Below are 17,799 nucleotides of genomic sequence, written 5' to 3' on the forward strand. Positions count from 1 at the left end.
TACATCCTTGCAGAACATTTTAAGAGCTAGGATTTTGGATCAAAGCTCATGTTCAGCTTATTGACCAATGCAACTTCCAGGTTTAGCTGCTTTTTTTTTGTTGTTCTTGAATTTTTAAATTATATATATATATATTTTAATACAGCATGTTCTTATTAGTCATCCATTTTATACACATCAGTGTACACATGTCAAACCCAATCGCCCAATTCATCACACCACCACCCACCCACCACTTCCCCCCCTTGGTGTCCATACATTTGTTCTCTACATCTGTGTCTCAATTTCTGCCCTGCAAACCGGTTCCTCTGTACCATTTTTCTAGGTTCCACATATATGCGTTAATATACGATATTTGTTTTTCTCTTTCTGACTTACTTCACTCTGTATGACAGTCTCTAGATCCATCCACGTCTCAAAAAACAACCCAATTTCGTTCCTTTTTATGGCTGAGTGATATTCCATTGCATATAGGTACCATATCTTCTTTATCCATTCGTCTGTCGATGGGCATTTAGGTTGCTTCCATGACCTGGCTATTGTAAATAGTGCTGCAATGAACATTGGGGTGCATGTGTCTTTTTGAATTATGATTTTCTCTGGGTATATGTCCAGTAGTGGGATTGCTGGATCATATGGTAATTCTATTTTTAGTTTTTTAAGGAACCTCCATACTGTTCTCCATGGTGGCTGTATCAATTTACATTTCCAGCAACAGTGAAAAACGGCTCCCTTTTCTCCACACCCGCTCCAGCATTTGTTGTTTGTAGATTTTCTGATGGTGCCCATTCTAACTGCTGTGCAGTGATACCTCATTTTAGTTTTGATTTCCATTTCTCTAATAATTAGTGATGTTGAGCAGCTTTTCATATGTTTCTTGGCCATCTATATGTCTTCTTTGGAGAAAGGTCTATTTAGGTCTTCTGCCCATTTTTGGATTGGATTGTTTTTTTTAATATTGAGCTGCATGAGCTGTTTATATATTTGGAAGATTACTACTTTCTCCGGTGATTCATTTGCAAATATTTTCTCCCATTCGGAGGGTTGTCTTTTCATCTTGTTTATGGTTTCCTTTGCTGTGCAAAAGCTTTTAATTTTCATTAGGTCCCATTTGTTTATTTTTGTTTTTATTTCCATTACTCTAGGAGGTGGATCAAAAATGATCTTGCTGTGATTTATGTCAAAGAGTGTTCTTCCTATGTTTTCCTCTAAGAGTTTTATACTGTCCAGTCTTACATTTAGGTACTCTAATCCATTTTGAGTTTATTTTTGTGTATGGTGTTATGGAGTGTTTTAATTTCATTATTTTACATGTAGCTGTCCAGTTTTCCCAGCACCACTTATTGAAGAGACTGTCTTTTCTCCATTGTATATCCTTGCCTCCTTTGTCATAGATTAGTTGACCATAGGTGCGTGGGTTTATCTCTGGACTTTCTATCTCGTTCCATTGATCTATATTTCTGTTTTGGTGCCAGTACCATATTGTCTTGATTACTGTAGCTTTGTAGTATAGTCTGAAGTCAGGGAGTCTGATTCCTCCTGCTCCACTATTTTTTGTTTTTTTTGCGGTACACGGGCCTCTCACTGTTGTGGCCTCTCCCGTTGCAGAGCACAGGCTCCGGATGCGCAGGCTCAGTGGCCATGGCTCACAGGCCCAGCCGCTCCGTGTCATGTGGGATCCTCCCGGACTGGGGCACGAAACCGTGTCCCCTGCATCGGCAGGCAGACTCTCAACCACTGCGCCACCAGGGAAGCCCCTCCAGCTCCACTTTTTTCCCTTAAGACTGCTTTGACTATTCGGGGTATTTTGTGTCTCTATAGAAATTTTAAGATTTTTTTTTTCTTAAAAAAAATGCCACTGGTAATTTGATAGGGATTGTATTGAATCTGTAGATTGCTTTGGGTAGTATAGTCATTTTCACAATATTGATTCTTCCAATCCAAGAACATGGTATATCTCTCCATCTGTTGGTATCATCTTTCATTTCTTTCATCAGTGTCTTATAGTTTTCTGCATACAGGTCTTTTGTCTCCCTAGGTAGGTTTATTCCTAGGTATTATATTCTTTTTATTGAAATGGTAAATGGGAGTGTTTCCTTAATTTCTCTTTCACATTTTTCATCATTTGTGTAGAGGAATGCAAGAGATTTCTGTGCATTAATTTTGTATCCTGCAACTTTACCAAATTCATTGATTAGGTCTAGTAGTTTTCTGGTGGCATCTTTAGGATTCTCTATGTATAGTATCATGTCATCTGCAAACAGTGACAGTTTTACTTCTTCTTTTCCAATTTGTATTCCTTTTATTTCTTTTTCTTCTCTGATTGCCATGGCTAGGACTTCCGAAACTATGTTGAATAATAGTAGTGAGAGTGGACATCCTAGTCATGTTCTTGATCATAGAGGAAATGTTTTCAATATTTCACCATTGAGAATGATGTTTGCTGTGAGTTTGTCATATATGGCCTTTATTATGTTGAGGTAGGTTCCCTCTATGCCCACTTTCTGGAGAGTTTTTATCTTAAATGGGTTGAATTTTGTCAAAAGCTTTTTCTGCATCTATTGAGATGACCATATGGTTTTTATTCTTCAATTTGTTAATATGGTGTATCACATTGACTGATTTGCGTGTATTGAAGAATCCTTGCATCCCTGGGATAAATCCCACTTGATCATGGTGTATGATCCTTTTAATGTGTTGTTGGACCCTGCTAGTATTTTGCTGAGGATTTTTGCATCTATATTCATCAGTGATATTGGTCTGTAAATTTCTTTTTTTTGTAGTATCTGGATCTGCCTTTGGTATCAACGTGATGCTGGCCTCATAGAATGAGTTTGGGAGTGTTCCTTCCTCTGCAATTTTTTGGAAGAGTTTGAGAAGGATGGGTGTTAGCTCTTCTCTAAATGTTTGATAGAATTCACATGTGAAGCCATCTGTTCCTGGACTTTTGTTTGTTGGAGAATTTTGTTGTTGTTGTTGTTGGAGGATTTTTATTCACAGTTTCAATTTCAATACTTGTGATTGGTCTGTTCATATTTTCTATTTCTTCCTGGTTCAGTCTTGGAAGGTTATACCTTTCTAAGAATTTGTCCATTTCTTCCAGGTTGTCCATTTTATTGGACTAGAGTTACTTGTAGTAGTCTCTTAGGATGCTTTGTATTTCTGCAGTGTCTGTTGTAACTTCTCCTTTTTCATTTTTAATTTTATTGATTTGAATCCTCTCCCTCTTTTCCTTGATACATCTGGCTAATGGTTTATCCATTTTGTTTATCTTCTCAAAGAACTAGCTTTTAGTTTTATTGATCGTTGCTATTGTTTTCTTTGTTTCTATTTCATTTATTTCTGCTCTGATCTTTATGATTTCTTTCCTTCTGCTAACTTTGGGTTTTGTTTGTTCCTCTTTCTGTAGTTCCTTTAGGTGTAATGTTAGATTATTTATTTGAGATTTTTCTTGTTTCCTGAGGTAGGCTTGTATAACTATAAACTTCCCTCTTAGAACTGCTTTTGCTGCATCCCATATGTTTTGTGTCGTCTTGTTTTCATTGTCATTTGTCTCTAGGTATGTTTTGCTTTCCTCTTTGATTTCTTCAGTGATCTCTTGGTCATTTAGTAACGTATTGTTTAGCCTCCATGTTTTTGTGTTTTTTACATTTTTTCCCATGTAAATGATTTCTAATCTCATAGCATTGTGGTCAGAAAAGATGCTTGATATGATTTCAAATTTTTTAAATTTACTGAGGCTTGATTTGTGACTCAGGATGTGATTTATCCTGGAGAACGTTCCATGCACACTTGTGAAGAAAGTGTAATCTGCTGTTTTTGGATGGAATGTCCTATGAATATCAATTAAATCTATCTGGTTTATTGTGTCATTTAAAGCTTGTGTTTCCTTATTTATTTTCATTTTGGATGATCTGTCCGTTGGTGTAAGTGTGGTGTTATAGTCCCCCACTATTATTGTGTTACTGTCAATTTCCTCTTTTAACAGCTGTTAGCAGTTGCCTTATATATTGAGGTGCTCCTATGTTGGGTGCATATATATTTATAATTGTTATATCTTCTTCTTGGATTGATCCCTTGATCATTATGTAGTGTCCATCCTTGTCTCTTGTAACATTCTTTATTTTAAAGTCTATTTTATCTGATATGAGTATTGCTACTCCAGGTTTCTTCTGATTTCCATTTGCATGGAATATCTTTTTCCATCCCTTCACTTTCAGTCTGTATGTGTCCCTAGGTCTGAAGTAGGCTCTTGTACTCTTGTAGACAGCATATATATGGGTCTTGTTTTTGTATCCATTCAGCAATCGTGTATCTTCTGGTTGGAGCATTTAATCCATTCACGTTTAAGCTAATTATTGATATGTATGTTCCTATGACCATTTTCTTAATTGTTTTGGGTTTGTTTTTCAATGCCCTTCTCTTCCCACTTAGAGAAGTTCCTTTAGTATTTGTTGTAGAGCTGGTTTGGTGCTGCTGAATACTCTTAGCCTTTGCTTCTCTGTAAAGCTTTTGATTTCTCCATCGAATCTGCATGAGATCCTTGGCGGGTAGAGTAATCTTGGTTGTAGGTTCTTCCCTTTCATCACTTTAAGTATATCATGCCACTCCCTTCTGGCTTGTAGAGTTTCTGCTGAGAAATCAGCTGTTAACCTTATGGGAGTTCCCTTGTATGTTATTTGTTGTTTTTTCCTTGCTGCTTTCAATAATTTTTCTTTGTCTTTAATTTTTGCCAATTTGATTACTATGTATCTCGGCATGTTTCTCCTTGGGTTTATCCTGTATGGGACTCTCTGCGCTTCCTGGACTTGGGTGGCTATTTTCTTTCCCATGTTAGGGAAGTTTTTGACTATATTCTCTTCAAATATTTTCTCTGAACCTTCCTCTCTCTCTTCTCCTTCTGCACCCCTATAATGCAAATGTTGTTGCGTTTAATGTTGTCCCAGAGGTCTCTTAGGCTGTCTTCATTTCTTTTCATTCTGTTTTCATTATTCTGTTCCATAGCAGTGAATTCCACAATTCTGTCTTCCAGGTCACTTATCCGTTCTTCTGCCTCAGTTATTCTGCCATTGATTCCCTCTGTGTAGTTTTCATTTCATTTGTTGTATTGTTCATCTCTGTTTGTTTGTTCTTTAATTCTTCTAGGTCTTTGTTAAACATTTCTTTCATCTTCTCGATCTTTGGTCCATTCTTTTTCCAAGGTCCTGGATCATTTTCACTATAATTATTCTGAATTCTTTTTCTGGAAGGTTGTCTATCTCCACTTCATTTAGTTGTTTTCCTGTGGTTATATCTTGTTCCTTTATCTGGTACATAGCCCTCTGCCTTTTCATCTTGTCTATCTTTCTGTAAATGTGGTTTTTGTTCCACAGGCTGCAGGATTGTAGTTCTTCTTGCTTCTGCTCTCTGCCCTCTCGTGGGTGAGGCTATTTAAGAGGCTTGTGCAAGTTTCCTGATGGGAGGGACTGGTGGTAGAGCTGGCTGTTGCTCTGGTGGGCAGAGCTGAGTAAAACTTTAATCCACTTGACTACTGGTGGGTGGGGCTGTGTTCTCTCCCTGTTGGTTGTTTGGCCTGAAGTAACCCAACACTGGAGCCAACCAAGGCTCTTTGGTGGGGCTGATGGCGGACTCTGGGAGGGCTCACGCCAAGGAGTACTTCCCAGAATTTCTGTTGCCAGTGTCCTTGTCCTCACAGTGAGCCATAGCCACCCACCACCTCTGTAGAAGACCCTCCAACACTAGCAGGTATGTCTGGTTCAGTCTCTCCTGGCATCACTGCTCCTTCCCCTGGGTCCTGATGCACATACTACTTTGTGTGTTTCCTCCAAGAGTAGAGTGTCTATTTCCCTCTGTCCTGTCAGAATCCTGCAATCAAATCCTGCTAGCCGGGCTTCCCTGGTGGCGCAGTGGTTGAGAGTCCACCTGCTGATGCAGGGGACACGGGTTCGTGCCCCGGTCCGGGAAGATCCCACATGCCGTGGAGCGGCTGGGCCCGTGAGCCATGGCCGCTGAGCCTGCGCATCCGGAGCCTGTGCGCTGCAACTGGAGAGGCCACAACAGTGAGAGGCCCGTGTACTGCAAAAAAAAAAAAAAAAAAAAAGTCCTGCTAGCCTTCAAATTCTGATTCTCTAGAAATTCTTCCTCCCATTGCCGGGCCCCCATTTTCGGAAGCCTGATGTGGGGCTCAGAACCTTCACTCAGTGGGTTGACTTCTGTGGTAAAGTGTTCAGTTCGTGAGTCACCCACTCAGCAGTTATGGGATTTGTTTTTATTGTGATTGCGCCCCTCCTACCATCTCATTGTGGCTTCACCTTTGTCTTTGGGTGTGGGTATCTTTTTTGGTGAGTTCCAGTGTCTTCCTGTTGATGATTGTTCAGCAGTTGGTTGTGATTCTGGTGTTCTCGCAAGAGGGAGAGAGCACATGGTTCTACTCCGCCAATTTGATTCCAGATCTTGAGGTTTAGCTGCTTTTGTTTGATTGTTTTTGGTTGTACATGTTTGTGCTCTCTCTAGGGCACAAAGATAGTCTTCGGATATATTGGAAATTGTTTATTGGTGATAGGAAGGGTTATAAATACCATCTTTTTGTCCTCCTTCAAACATTTTCCCTTCATATCCATAAAAGAGCCAGATTTTAAGTAACAGGACAGAGCAAGCACCAGTGGACATGAGGGATTCTGATTTTCTATGTACTTCTTACTCAGAAAGTTGATTAAGTATGTTTTACTCAATTAACCACAGATGAGCCCTTGTGCTCCACTAGTTTGTAATTGCCCTAATTGATTCTGAGGCAAGATCGCTGGTCAGAGTCAAGCCAGATGTAGGCTTTGTTAGTGATTTTGATGGAATGACCCCAGGAAGCTTCATTTTTACAGCTTTGATATTAAAAAGTCTAAGAAGCTTGCCCAGGCCTCTCTGCTTACTTAATTATATTTTTGATAATTTATTTTACCAATTGACTTCTAGCCAGGCCAGGTTATGTTTGATCTTGATGAGGTTGCAGACTTGCTGGAGAGGAGGAAATGTCCTAGCTCATTATCTTCTATTCTTGCTTTATCAGACCTGTTTTCTGGAAACTATGCAAATTCTGGTTCTCAGACATTTTCTTTGAAAACCATTCACTTCTCTCCACTCTTTTGAATTATTTCTTTAGCATAGGGTGAATAGTCTGTCCCCTGGCTTCTAATCACTGATGTTAGCGATTTCACCATTAGCCACTTATTCTGCTGTCTTAAGAATTATCTTTACAATTCTATTCAAAAACCAATATTATTTTGGTAAAGTGAGGCTTTAGGTAGAAGATTGGGTTAAGATCAAATTCCATTAGATACAACAATCCGATTAATTTAGAATTCTTAGAACTTTACTGATAAAGCAGTGTAGCAGAAATTATTTTGATACAGGTTTTTTATTCTTGATAATATTTCCAAATTAGACTCAGCATCTACTACCCTCCTACTGTCTCCACCTGGAAGGGAGCAAGAATAGAAGGCAGAGAGTAAGCTAAGATAGGCTGTTTTCTGTCATGAGGCAGAATGAGGACTTGAGATAGACATTAAATTAAGTAATTAAAAAAATTGTTTTATGTTTTTGTTTTTTTTTAGCACCAGAGTTTGTGGGCTGTGGGGTTCATATTTACTATAGGAGTTTCTGTTATATTCTGTTATAACGGTTCTTAGAAACATTTGTTACAAGAGTTCAACTCCTGTTGGCTCACACAGGCATGCTCTCTTGGAACACAAATAACTCTGGGAGTTGAAAAATATGAAGTCCTTCCTACTCCAATACCCTTCCAAATGTAGTTATTGCAGAGAAAAAAAAAAAAAGATGTTGGAATCCAGGAAGTATTCCATATATATGTGTAGTTACTGGAGAGCAAAGATAAATATTCTGTACATGTTTCTTTGGAGGAGAGGGTGTAGGTTCATAGTGAGAGGGGAGGAATGTAGTCCTGAAGACACACTTTCTGTATGACATAATTTTGCCTACAGCTCCAGACTTTACAGAATTATTCTCAGTCACATTTAGTAGGCAATTCATAATCCATGGTCATGTGAGTAAATATCTTATGCTGTTAAAGAGAAAAACCACAGGCCCAAAATGGCGTCACTTGTGCTGAAACCCAAGGCACCAAACCTAGATTTAAAACCTAACCTAACAGCAGTTTCGACCTTCACCAAATATGTAATTTTAATCAACCAGTCTGGAATTTTCTGGTCAGCACCAATGAGATAATCTGCCATGTGGGACCACTGTATCCCCCATAGGAAGAAGAGGCAATTTCAGTGATAAAACCCTTGCTGTTTCCTCCCCCTCCCCCCAAAAAGATATCCTGGCTTAAAAAAAAAAATCCTTTTTTTTTTTTTTTGCTAATAACTCCTTGGCCCCACGCTTCTTCCTATAAAATTCTTCCATTTGTAGAACACCTTAGACTGCCCTTTCAGTTGCTAGATGGGATGCTGCCCAATTCATGAATTGCCTAATAAGACCAATGAGAGCTTCAAATTTACTCAGTTGAATTGTGATTTTTAATAACTCAAACCTTTTTAATTTTTATTTTTAAAATTTTGCCATCTCAGTCCTTACCTTGGTGGATTTTGTGAATATTGTCACTAGGGTATAATGTCAGATTGTGCAGGTATGTGGAGTTTGAACAAACATAGTGGGAACAGTGTTGTCCATTTAGGGGAGGAAAAAATATTTTTCCTTTGCCCATCTCTGGCAGGGCCCTGTAAATTAGACTGTAAAAAGACAGATTAACAAAAGGAAAACAAACAGAAGTTTATTAACATGTGTATCCTGCACACCCATGGGAGCAACCAATGATGAGTAACCTAAAGGGCTGGTTAGAACTTGGACCCATATACCATCTTAGGGTTTGGGGCTTCTGAGAGGCGGGAACAAGTTATGAGAAGGTGACAGAAAAGTATGGTAAACAAGGGTTGTTTAGTAAGGTTTATTATACAGATTTAAGTTTTCCCTATTGATAAGAGTTGTTAAGGGTCCTTTACCAGCATCTGCTAGTTCTCAATGGCCATTACCTCAAAACAGTCCATAGGCCAGAGAGGCATAATTTGGTGTGGCCTATTCTGGTACCCTTCATTCATCACTCCTCTCACTTGCATTATTTAAAATGCATTCAGTTACAAGTTAAAGACAGTTGAGCTCAAACTGTCTTAAACACTAAAAGGAAATAAAAAGTTCATCTTTTTAAAAGGTTTAATATTAGATTTAATCCAGTGACTCAACCTGGTCATCAAGGACACAGTGTTATTTCTCCACTCTGTTTCTAATGTATTAGAACCTATTCTGTGATTGTTTCCCCCATAAACACATGAAGGTTGCTGGCAGATTCCAGAGTCAAATGCCTACAACTGAAGAAAGGATCTTTGTTTCAGAATTCCCAGCAAAGTTCCTGATGCGCCATTTAATTGGTCCAGAGCAACTTTCTGATTTGACACTAATTAAGCCAGCTTAGTTTATGTGCCTGTCCCTTAAGCAATTTTTATGGGCAGGAAATTCAATACACTGATGGGCTTAATTGAGGTCATATCCTCTAGTCCTGAACAATCCCAGCCCAACATTCAGCTTCAATGAAAAAATATGGACAAAGAATGGGGATGAATGGTTCCCTTAAATCTTAACTATTTATTCTTGCTAAAAGAAATGGGAGTAGTTGCTGGAGAGAAAATAACAATCAGTGACTTCAGTTTTCTGAGAGTTACTGGTTTAGAAACTATATACACATATAGAGAGAAAATTAAAATATATGTAAAATTTATATTTATATATGTGTATGTATGTATGCATGTATGTATTAAACAAAAGTCGTAGAAAACTTGAAAGGATAGCTTTTTATCCAAAGTAATATAGAGCTGAGGGAATGTTGCCATTGACTAGAATGGGTGTAGCCTTTGGAATAGAATCATGGAGGTATTTAGTGTCACAGAATTTTAGGGTTGAATGCAAGAAAACTAGAAGACTCCAGTTTTTAAAACCCTCTTTCTTATATTGAGCTGAAATCTTCCTCCTTTTAAATTTTGCCAAATCTTATTTTCCCTGGTATTTCCATTTGAAACTACTTATAAAAAGAAATCCTTCTTTTTCATGACAGTCCCTCAAACATTTGCGGTTGGTTGTATATAATAAACAAGGTAACACTGTATTATATTTGGGTAGTGCTTGAAGTTTTCAAAGTCCTGTTATGTCCAGTATCTTATTTCTTTATTAAAAATATATATACATAAAATTAGAAAAGTTAATCAGATTAGGAGTTTCCTTGGCAGCAAGTGATACCAATTTCAAAGATGATGTAAAAAAAAGAGAAATGTACTGGCAAGTGATTGCAAGGAAAAGTTGAACAACAAAGCAAATAGTATTCGAGAGCTGAACTTAGAATGACTCAGTGAGCAAAACGACATGACTCTCTACTTCTTAACTGTCAGTCTCTCTGCTTATCAGCTTCTTTCCTATTGCAGTCTGCCTTTCCTTGGCAGTAACTATCATCAATAGCAGCTCCTTAACTGTCATCTCCCACCTTTGGCTATTGAAGACTGTCTGACCCCTCTCTGGCTCACCAATCCCATGAAGGGCCTAGTGGACTAATCGGCATGAGGTTTCTGAACCCGCTACAACCAAATACGGTTAGAGGTTTGTTGGAGGAGGCAATCAAGAGCATGTGACTGCTGGCTGATGCTTGAGCTGGACCCTGGGAGTGGGAGGCTCCTTACCTGCTCTCCTGTCCTTGGAATGTACATCCTGTACATCAGTCCATCATTCCCACACTAAGAGCTCTTTCAAGAACACAGCCTTGAGAGAGTAAGATATTGTGACCATCTGAACAAAATAGGTGTCTAAACCTAGCTAAGGCCTCTATATAAACTCTTAAGATTCTGGCAGGTGGGTGCAGAAATCTAGTCTTCTTGCCGCTGCTCAAGACAAGCCTCGTAAGTAAGTTTCCTTGCTTATTAAAACTGCCCTCTACCGAGTCAGCGCTACCCACCACCAGTCCCCCCCATCAGGAAAGTTGCACAAGCCTCTTAGATAGCCTCATCCACCAGAGGGCAGAGAGCAGAAGCAAGAAGAACTATAATCCTGCAGCCTGTGGGAAAAAAAACCCACATTCACAGAGAGATAGACAAGATGAAAAGGCAGAGGGCTATGTACCAGATGAAGGAACAAGATAAAACCTCAGAAAAACATCTAAATGCAGTGGAGATAGGCAACCTACCAGAAAAAGAATTCAGAATGATAGTGAAGATGACCCAGGACCTTGGAAAAAGAATGGAGCAAGGATCGAGAAGATGAAAGAAATGTTTAACAAAGACCTAGAAGAATTAAAGAACAAACAGAGATGAACGATACAATAACTGAAATGAAAACTACACGAGAAGGAATCAATAGCAGAATAACTGAGGCAGAAGAATGGATAAGTGACCTGGAAGACAGAATTGTGGAATTCACTGCTATGGAACAGAATAATGAAAAAAGAATGAAAAGAAATGAAGACAGCCTAAGAGACCTCTGGGACAACATTAAATGCAAAAACATTCGCATTATAGGGGTCCCAGAAGGAGAAGAGAGAGAGAAAGGGTCAGAGAAAATATTTGAAGAGATTATAGTTGAAAACTTCCCTAACAGGGGAAAGGAAATAGCCACCCAAGCCCAGGAAGCACAGAGAGTCCCATACAGGATAAACCCAAGGAGAAACATGCCGAGATACATAGTAATCAAATTGGCAAAAATTAAAGACAAAGAAAAATTATTGAAAGCAGCAAGGGAAAAACGACAAATAACATACAAGGGAACTCCCATAAGGTGAACAGCTGATTTCTCAGCAGAAACTCTACAAGCCAGAAGGGAGTGGCATGATATACTTAAAGTGATGAAAGGGAAGAACCTACAACCAAGATTACTCTACCCGCCAAGGATCTCATGCAGATTCGATGGAGAAATCAAAAGCTTTACAGACATGCAAAGGCTAAGAGTATTCAGCAGCACCAAACCAGCTCTACAACAAATGCTAAAGGAACTTCTCTAAGTGGGAAGAGAAGGGCATTCAAAAACAAACCCAAAACAATTAAGAAAATGGTCATAGGAACATACATATCAATAATTAGCTTAAACGTGAATGGATTAAATGCTCCAACCAAAAGATACACGATTGCTGAATGGATACAAAAACAAGACCCATATATATGCTGTCTACAAGAGTACAAGAGCCTACTTCAGACCTAGGGACACATACAGACTGAAAGTGAGGGGATGGAAAAAGATTCCATGCAAATGGAAATCAGAAGAAACCTGGAGTAGCAATACTCATATCAGATAAAATAGACTTTAAAATAAAGAATGTTACAAGAGACAAGGAAGGACACTACATAATGATCAAGGGATCAATCCAAGAAGAGGATATAACAATTATAAATATATATGCACCCAACATAGGAGCACCTCAATATATAAGGCAACTGCTAACAGCTATAAAAGAGGAAATCGATAGTAACACAATCATAGTGGGGGACTTTAACACCTCACTTACACCAATGGACAGATCATCCAAAATGAAAATAAATAAGGAAACAGAAGCTTTAAATGACACAATAAACCAGATAGATTTAATTGATATTTATAGGACATTCCATCCAAAAACAGCAGATTACAGTTTTTTCTCAAGTGTGCATGGAACATTCTCCAGGCTAGATCACATCTTGGGTTACAAATCAAACCTCAGTAAATTTAAGAAAATTGAAATCATATCAAGCATCTTTTTTGAACACAATGCTATGAGGTTAGAAATTAATTACAGGGAACAAAACATAAAAAGCACACACAAATGCAGGTAAACAATACGTTACTACATAACCAAGAGATCACTGAAGAAATCAAAGAGGAAATCAAAAACCACCTAGAGAGAAATGATAATGAAAACAGGATAATCCAAAAGCTATGGGATGCAGCAAAAGCAGTTCTAAGAGGGAATTTTATAGCTATACAAGCCTATCTCAAGAAACAAGAAAAATCTCAAATAAACAATCTAACCTTACACCTAAAGGAACTAGAGAAAGAAGAACAAACAAAACCCAAAGTTAGCAGAAGGAAAGAAATCTTAAAGATCAGAGCAGAAATAAATGAAATAGAAACAAAGAAAACAATAGCAAAGATCAATAACACTAAAAGCTGGTTCTTTGAGAAGATAAACAAAATTGATAAACCATTAGGCAGACTCATCAAGAAAAAGAGAGAGAGGACTCCAATAAAATTAGAAATGAAAAAGAAGTTACAACAGACACCACAGAAGTACAAAGCATCCTAAGAGACTACTACAAGCAACTCTATGCCAATAAAATGGACAACCTGGAAGAAATGGACAAATTCTTAGAAAGGTATAACCTTCCAAGACTGAACCAGGATGAAATAAAAAATATGAACAGACTAATCACAAGTATTGAAATTGAAACTGTGATTAAAAACCTTGCAACAAACAAAAGTCCAGGAACAGATGGCTTCACAGGTGAATTTTATCAAACATTTAGAGAAGAGCTAACACCCATCCTTCTCAAACTCTTCCAAAAAATTGCAGAGGATGGAACACTCCCAAACTCATTCTACGAGGCCACCATCACCCTTATACCTAAACCAGACAAAGATTCTACAAAAAAAGAAAATTACAGCCCAATATCACTGATGAATATAGATGCAAAAATCCTCAACAAAATACTAGCAAACAGAGTCCAACAACACATTAAAAGGATCATACACCATGATCAAGTGGGATTTATCCCAGGGATGCAAGGATTCTTCAATATATGCAAATCAGTCAATGTGATACACCATATTAACAAATTGAAGAATAAAAACCATATGATCATCTCAATAGATGCAGAAAAAGCAAAAAAACAAAAAACAAAAAAAGTGCCCTCTACCCATCTGAAGTCCTCTACCTCTTTCTTCAGTCTCTCCTTGCCCTCTGTGTATGGAGGCCAGTTTCAGATTTCACTAGGGAAATTCCAGAGGTCGAGAACTGATGATTGGCGAGCCAACTGAGAGACCAAATAAATGGGTCTTGGGAACATTAAAGTCAAGCGCGAATGGACACCAGACTTGAAAATTCCCTGAGCAGACAAAACTAGTTAGTCATACAAGCAAAGCTTTAATCTAGCTTATTTTGCCAGACAAGCAAGGTTAACCTGTCCTGGGCCACTTCTTGCTTGTGCCTCTGAAAATTATAAGCAGAACTTAAGACGTTCCTCAAAGTCGAAATGTGGTAACCACTAACCAATTCCCATTTATTTAAGAAAATTGTAACATAACCAATCCCTATAAAGAATAAACACTTAACTGCTTTCGCACTATATAAGCTGTGTTATGACAATACACCTCTGAGCTTCATTCCATGTTTTGGTTTGAGTGCTCCCAGTTTGCAAATAGTTTCTTTTTGGTGTGTGAACAACAAACTTTTACTAATTACTACTTAAGCAATTCATTGGTTTTACTGCTGTTTTTTTTATTAGCTTTTGACAGGAAAGAGGCATCCTCCAGGGAAATCATGATTTGGCCATTGACCTCTGTGTTAGATGTTTGTGGACCACTCTGTGAGTCTGCGGATGCCCTGAAATCGCCAGCTGGTCTAACATCCTTGTCTGAGGAACTGCACAGAGCATGCTGTGGCAAAGAAGGGAAACAAATGGCCCCCACAGTGGACTGGCCTCTACTGTGGCCACCGATGTCCAACTAGAGGCTGAGGTCCAGTTAGAGAGCTGGCAGAGAGCTGAGGTTAGAGAAGGGTATGCGGGTGTCCACTGCTCTGCTCGCATTGGGGCTGGCGGACAAGGTGGGAGAGCAGGATAACAAGTTGGACACCTTAGTGTGTGTTTTGCAAAGCTGGGAGGGTGCAGACTGCTGAGGAGTAAGGTCCAGTTGTTTGTGACAAAGCCTGGTTAGGACAGTAAGAGGTGGAATCCCTGGGAAAGTGAGGAGAGTGAAGAGGAGGATGTTGTGATCGACAGTGAAATGGACAGAGCACCTGTGACGTCTGATCTCTGGTACAAAGGAAAGCCAAAGCACATCACCCCACACTCCCTGTCCTCTGGCAGAGACTGCATGGCACTCGGGAGGTTCAAGGTACTCACTCCCTTGTAGATTGGACTATTCGATCCTACAGGGAAGCTTGGCCCAGTGAGGGGGATCTCTGTAGGTGCATGGGGCCTTGGCAATCTATAGAGGAAGCACCAAAAATTCTTAGGAGTTGGAAATGAAACAGGCCATCTATGCTCATTGTTAAAGGCCCTAAGTGTGCCACATTTGCCGCAGGAATGAAGGACAAAATATTCCAATTCACCCCCAGCACCTGGAATGGAAAGCTGATATCCATTCTGAGCCCAGTTGTGGGACAAGATATTTATGATGTTGGAAAATCCATTGCTGATCTGGGGAAAACTGACAAATCCTGGGGATGGGTACAGGCTGTGGGAAAGGCCCAAGACAGAGAGGGAGCTGAAAAAGCCGAAAGGCTACCCCTAAAGTGTGTGGTAACAGGAGCTGGGAAGCAGTGTGGTGTGGTTTGACTTCATTGCTGCCGGGACCCACCTGAAAAGACCATCCACCCAAGGCTGTGTTGGTCAGCCTGTGCAAAGCCTTAAAACCTGAACAACAGCTCACACCTGCCCCACCTTTCCCTACCATCCCTGATGGGTTGGCTGCTTCCCATGCCCCAGGTATGCTGCAGGCTGAGATTGCTTCCAGGTGAGGGCTCTTGGAGGCGATAGGAGGCTTCCTGTTGAGCTCACTATTCAGTGCTCCTAGCAGGGTACACGGCGCTCCTCCAGGAAGAGCATCTGAGTAAGAAAGAGCATATCATCGTAAAAACTTCTCTTCCTATCAAGGGCTGGGTTGAGAAGATGTTATGTCCACAGTTCCCACACTAGGACCTGTTTCAGAGACATAGCCTCGAGAGAGTAAGATGTTGTTGAGACCATCTGGACTGAAAAGGGGACTAAACCTAGCTAAGGCCGCTGTATAAACTCTTAAGATTCTGGTGGGCAGGTGCAGAAATCTACTCTTCTTCTTTTTTTTTTTTAGTTTTAATTAAAAAAAATGTTTTTTGTAGTTTTGATTCAGTGTTTTTTTTAACTTTTTATTTTATGTTGGAGTATGGTTGATTAACAGTATTGTGTTAGTTTCAGGTGTACAACAAAGTGATCCAGTTATACATATACATGTATCAATGACTTTTCAAATTCTTTTCCCAATTAGGTTGTTACAGAATACTGAGCAGAGTTATACAGAAATCAACTCTTCTTGCCATCACCCAAGACCAGCCTTGTAAGTTCCCTTAAAACTACCACCTCCTAATCTGGAGTGGTCTGCCTCTTTCTTCAGCCTCTTCCTGCCCTTTGTGTATGGGGACCAGCTTCATATCTCACCCTGAAAATTTCCAAGGTTGCAAACAAACAAGGTTGATCATAGTTCCCAAGTAAATAGTGGATAGTTTCCAAGAAAAGCTGTTGGGAAGACAGGCACATAGTTATCTACTACATCAATCCAATTTTAGGGATGAGGAAACTGAAACTTACCGATATCAGGCAGTTTATCCAAGACAGTTTCTCTAGCAATTGACAGGTCAAGAACTTCAGGCTTTTTGACATCACATCTTTTTTTTTAATCTTTTCCCAGAATTTTCTCTTTTCTAAACTGAATTACTCCAGTTTTTAGCTGACTATCAGGATATAATCTTTCAATTATACTCTTCTTACAAGTGTTCAATTTATGCATATTTTTGTACTCAGAATTTAGCAAAATTATGTTACAGAATAAAGAAAACCAAGGAAAAACAGTCAAAATATTCCTCTTAAAGGCATTATTATAATGTTATTATTCAGTTAAGTCACATTAGCCACTTTGGACATCTCTGCAATAATCAAAAACCTCTTATATTTTTCACCTGCAAAGATCTGTTAGGTGGGACTCACTAATCTTCTGTTAAAAAGATAAATCTCTTTGATATTTCATGTTTTAAGTTTGACCCACTTTTTCTTTTAGCTTCTCAAACTTTTTGAAAACCTTATTCTGTCAATCACTATATGTAAATAACATTTTCCTGAGCGCAGACATCTGGATATGTGATCTGATGAATCTTTTGGCTGCTTTTAGGTATGTCATTCTATCTAGCTATCAACATTTTAAGTTTCCTGTATGAAACTAAAGATTCTCTTATCCTCTAGCTCTGATTCTACCCTTTGGAGAGGAATAAGAGATTCCACTGAAATACATGAGTCAAAAAAGTGGGGTTTGACGCTATTTTTAAGACTCCTTTGGTTCCTAATGAATCCATACACAAGCTGGTTTGATAAAAATGAGAAATTATTAGTGTACATGAATGTAACGTCACGGGGCTGGACTGACTCAGCATGACTGGATCTATGTGCTCAAGTGAGATACCCTTGCTGCATCTCTCTTTACCTGATCTGCTTCTCTCTGTGAATTGACTTAATCTTCAGGCAGGTGTTCTCCATGTTGTAGGACTTTAGGAGCCCCTAGTGGAAATCATCTGTATTTTCCACCATCCAAAATTAGGAGAAAATCCATGCTCATCTAAAAAGCATTTACAGAGCAAATCTCAAGGTTTTGTGTTGAAAACAAGGAGGTCTGTTGTCTGAAAAGAATGTGACACTGAGTTGTAAGGATTTTGTGAAAGGGCACCGGTTTGTGATGAGCTCAAGCCAGGGCTTCACCTCTGTACCTCATTTCAGTTTAACATGCACAATCTAGATCAAAATATTTTACAGGAGCTATAAAAAT

General features: G+C 39.0%; 1 protein-coding gene across 1 annotated transcript in view; it reads left to right on the plus strand.

The window, feature by feature from the left end:
- The window catches only part of LOC307186397 (uncharacterized protein), a gene marked incomplete at its 5' end in the record, with an annotated part of 311,829 nt that overhangs the window by 44,103 nt on the left and 249,927 nt on the right, over window positions 1-17,799 (plus strand). Inside the window, one exon of the mRNA XM_079921452.1 lies at window positions 16,255-16,323. Coding sequence (XP_079777578.1) covers window positions 16,255-16,323 — 69 coding nt within the window. The remainder of the gene's footprint in view (window positions 1-16,254; window positions 16,324-17,799) is intronic.

Source organism: Stenella coeruleoalba (genome assembly GCF_951394435.1).
Source record: "Stenella coeruleoalba genome assembly, chromosome: 5".
NCBI lineage: Eukaryota > Metazoa > Chordata > Mammalia > Artiodactyla > Delphinidae > Stenella > Stenella coeruleoalba.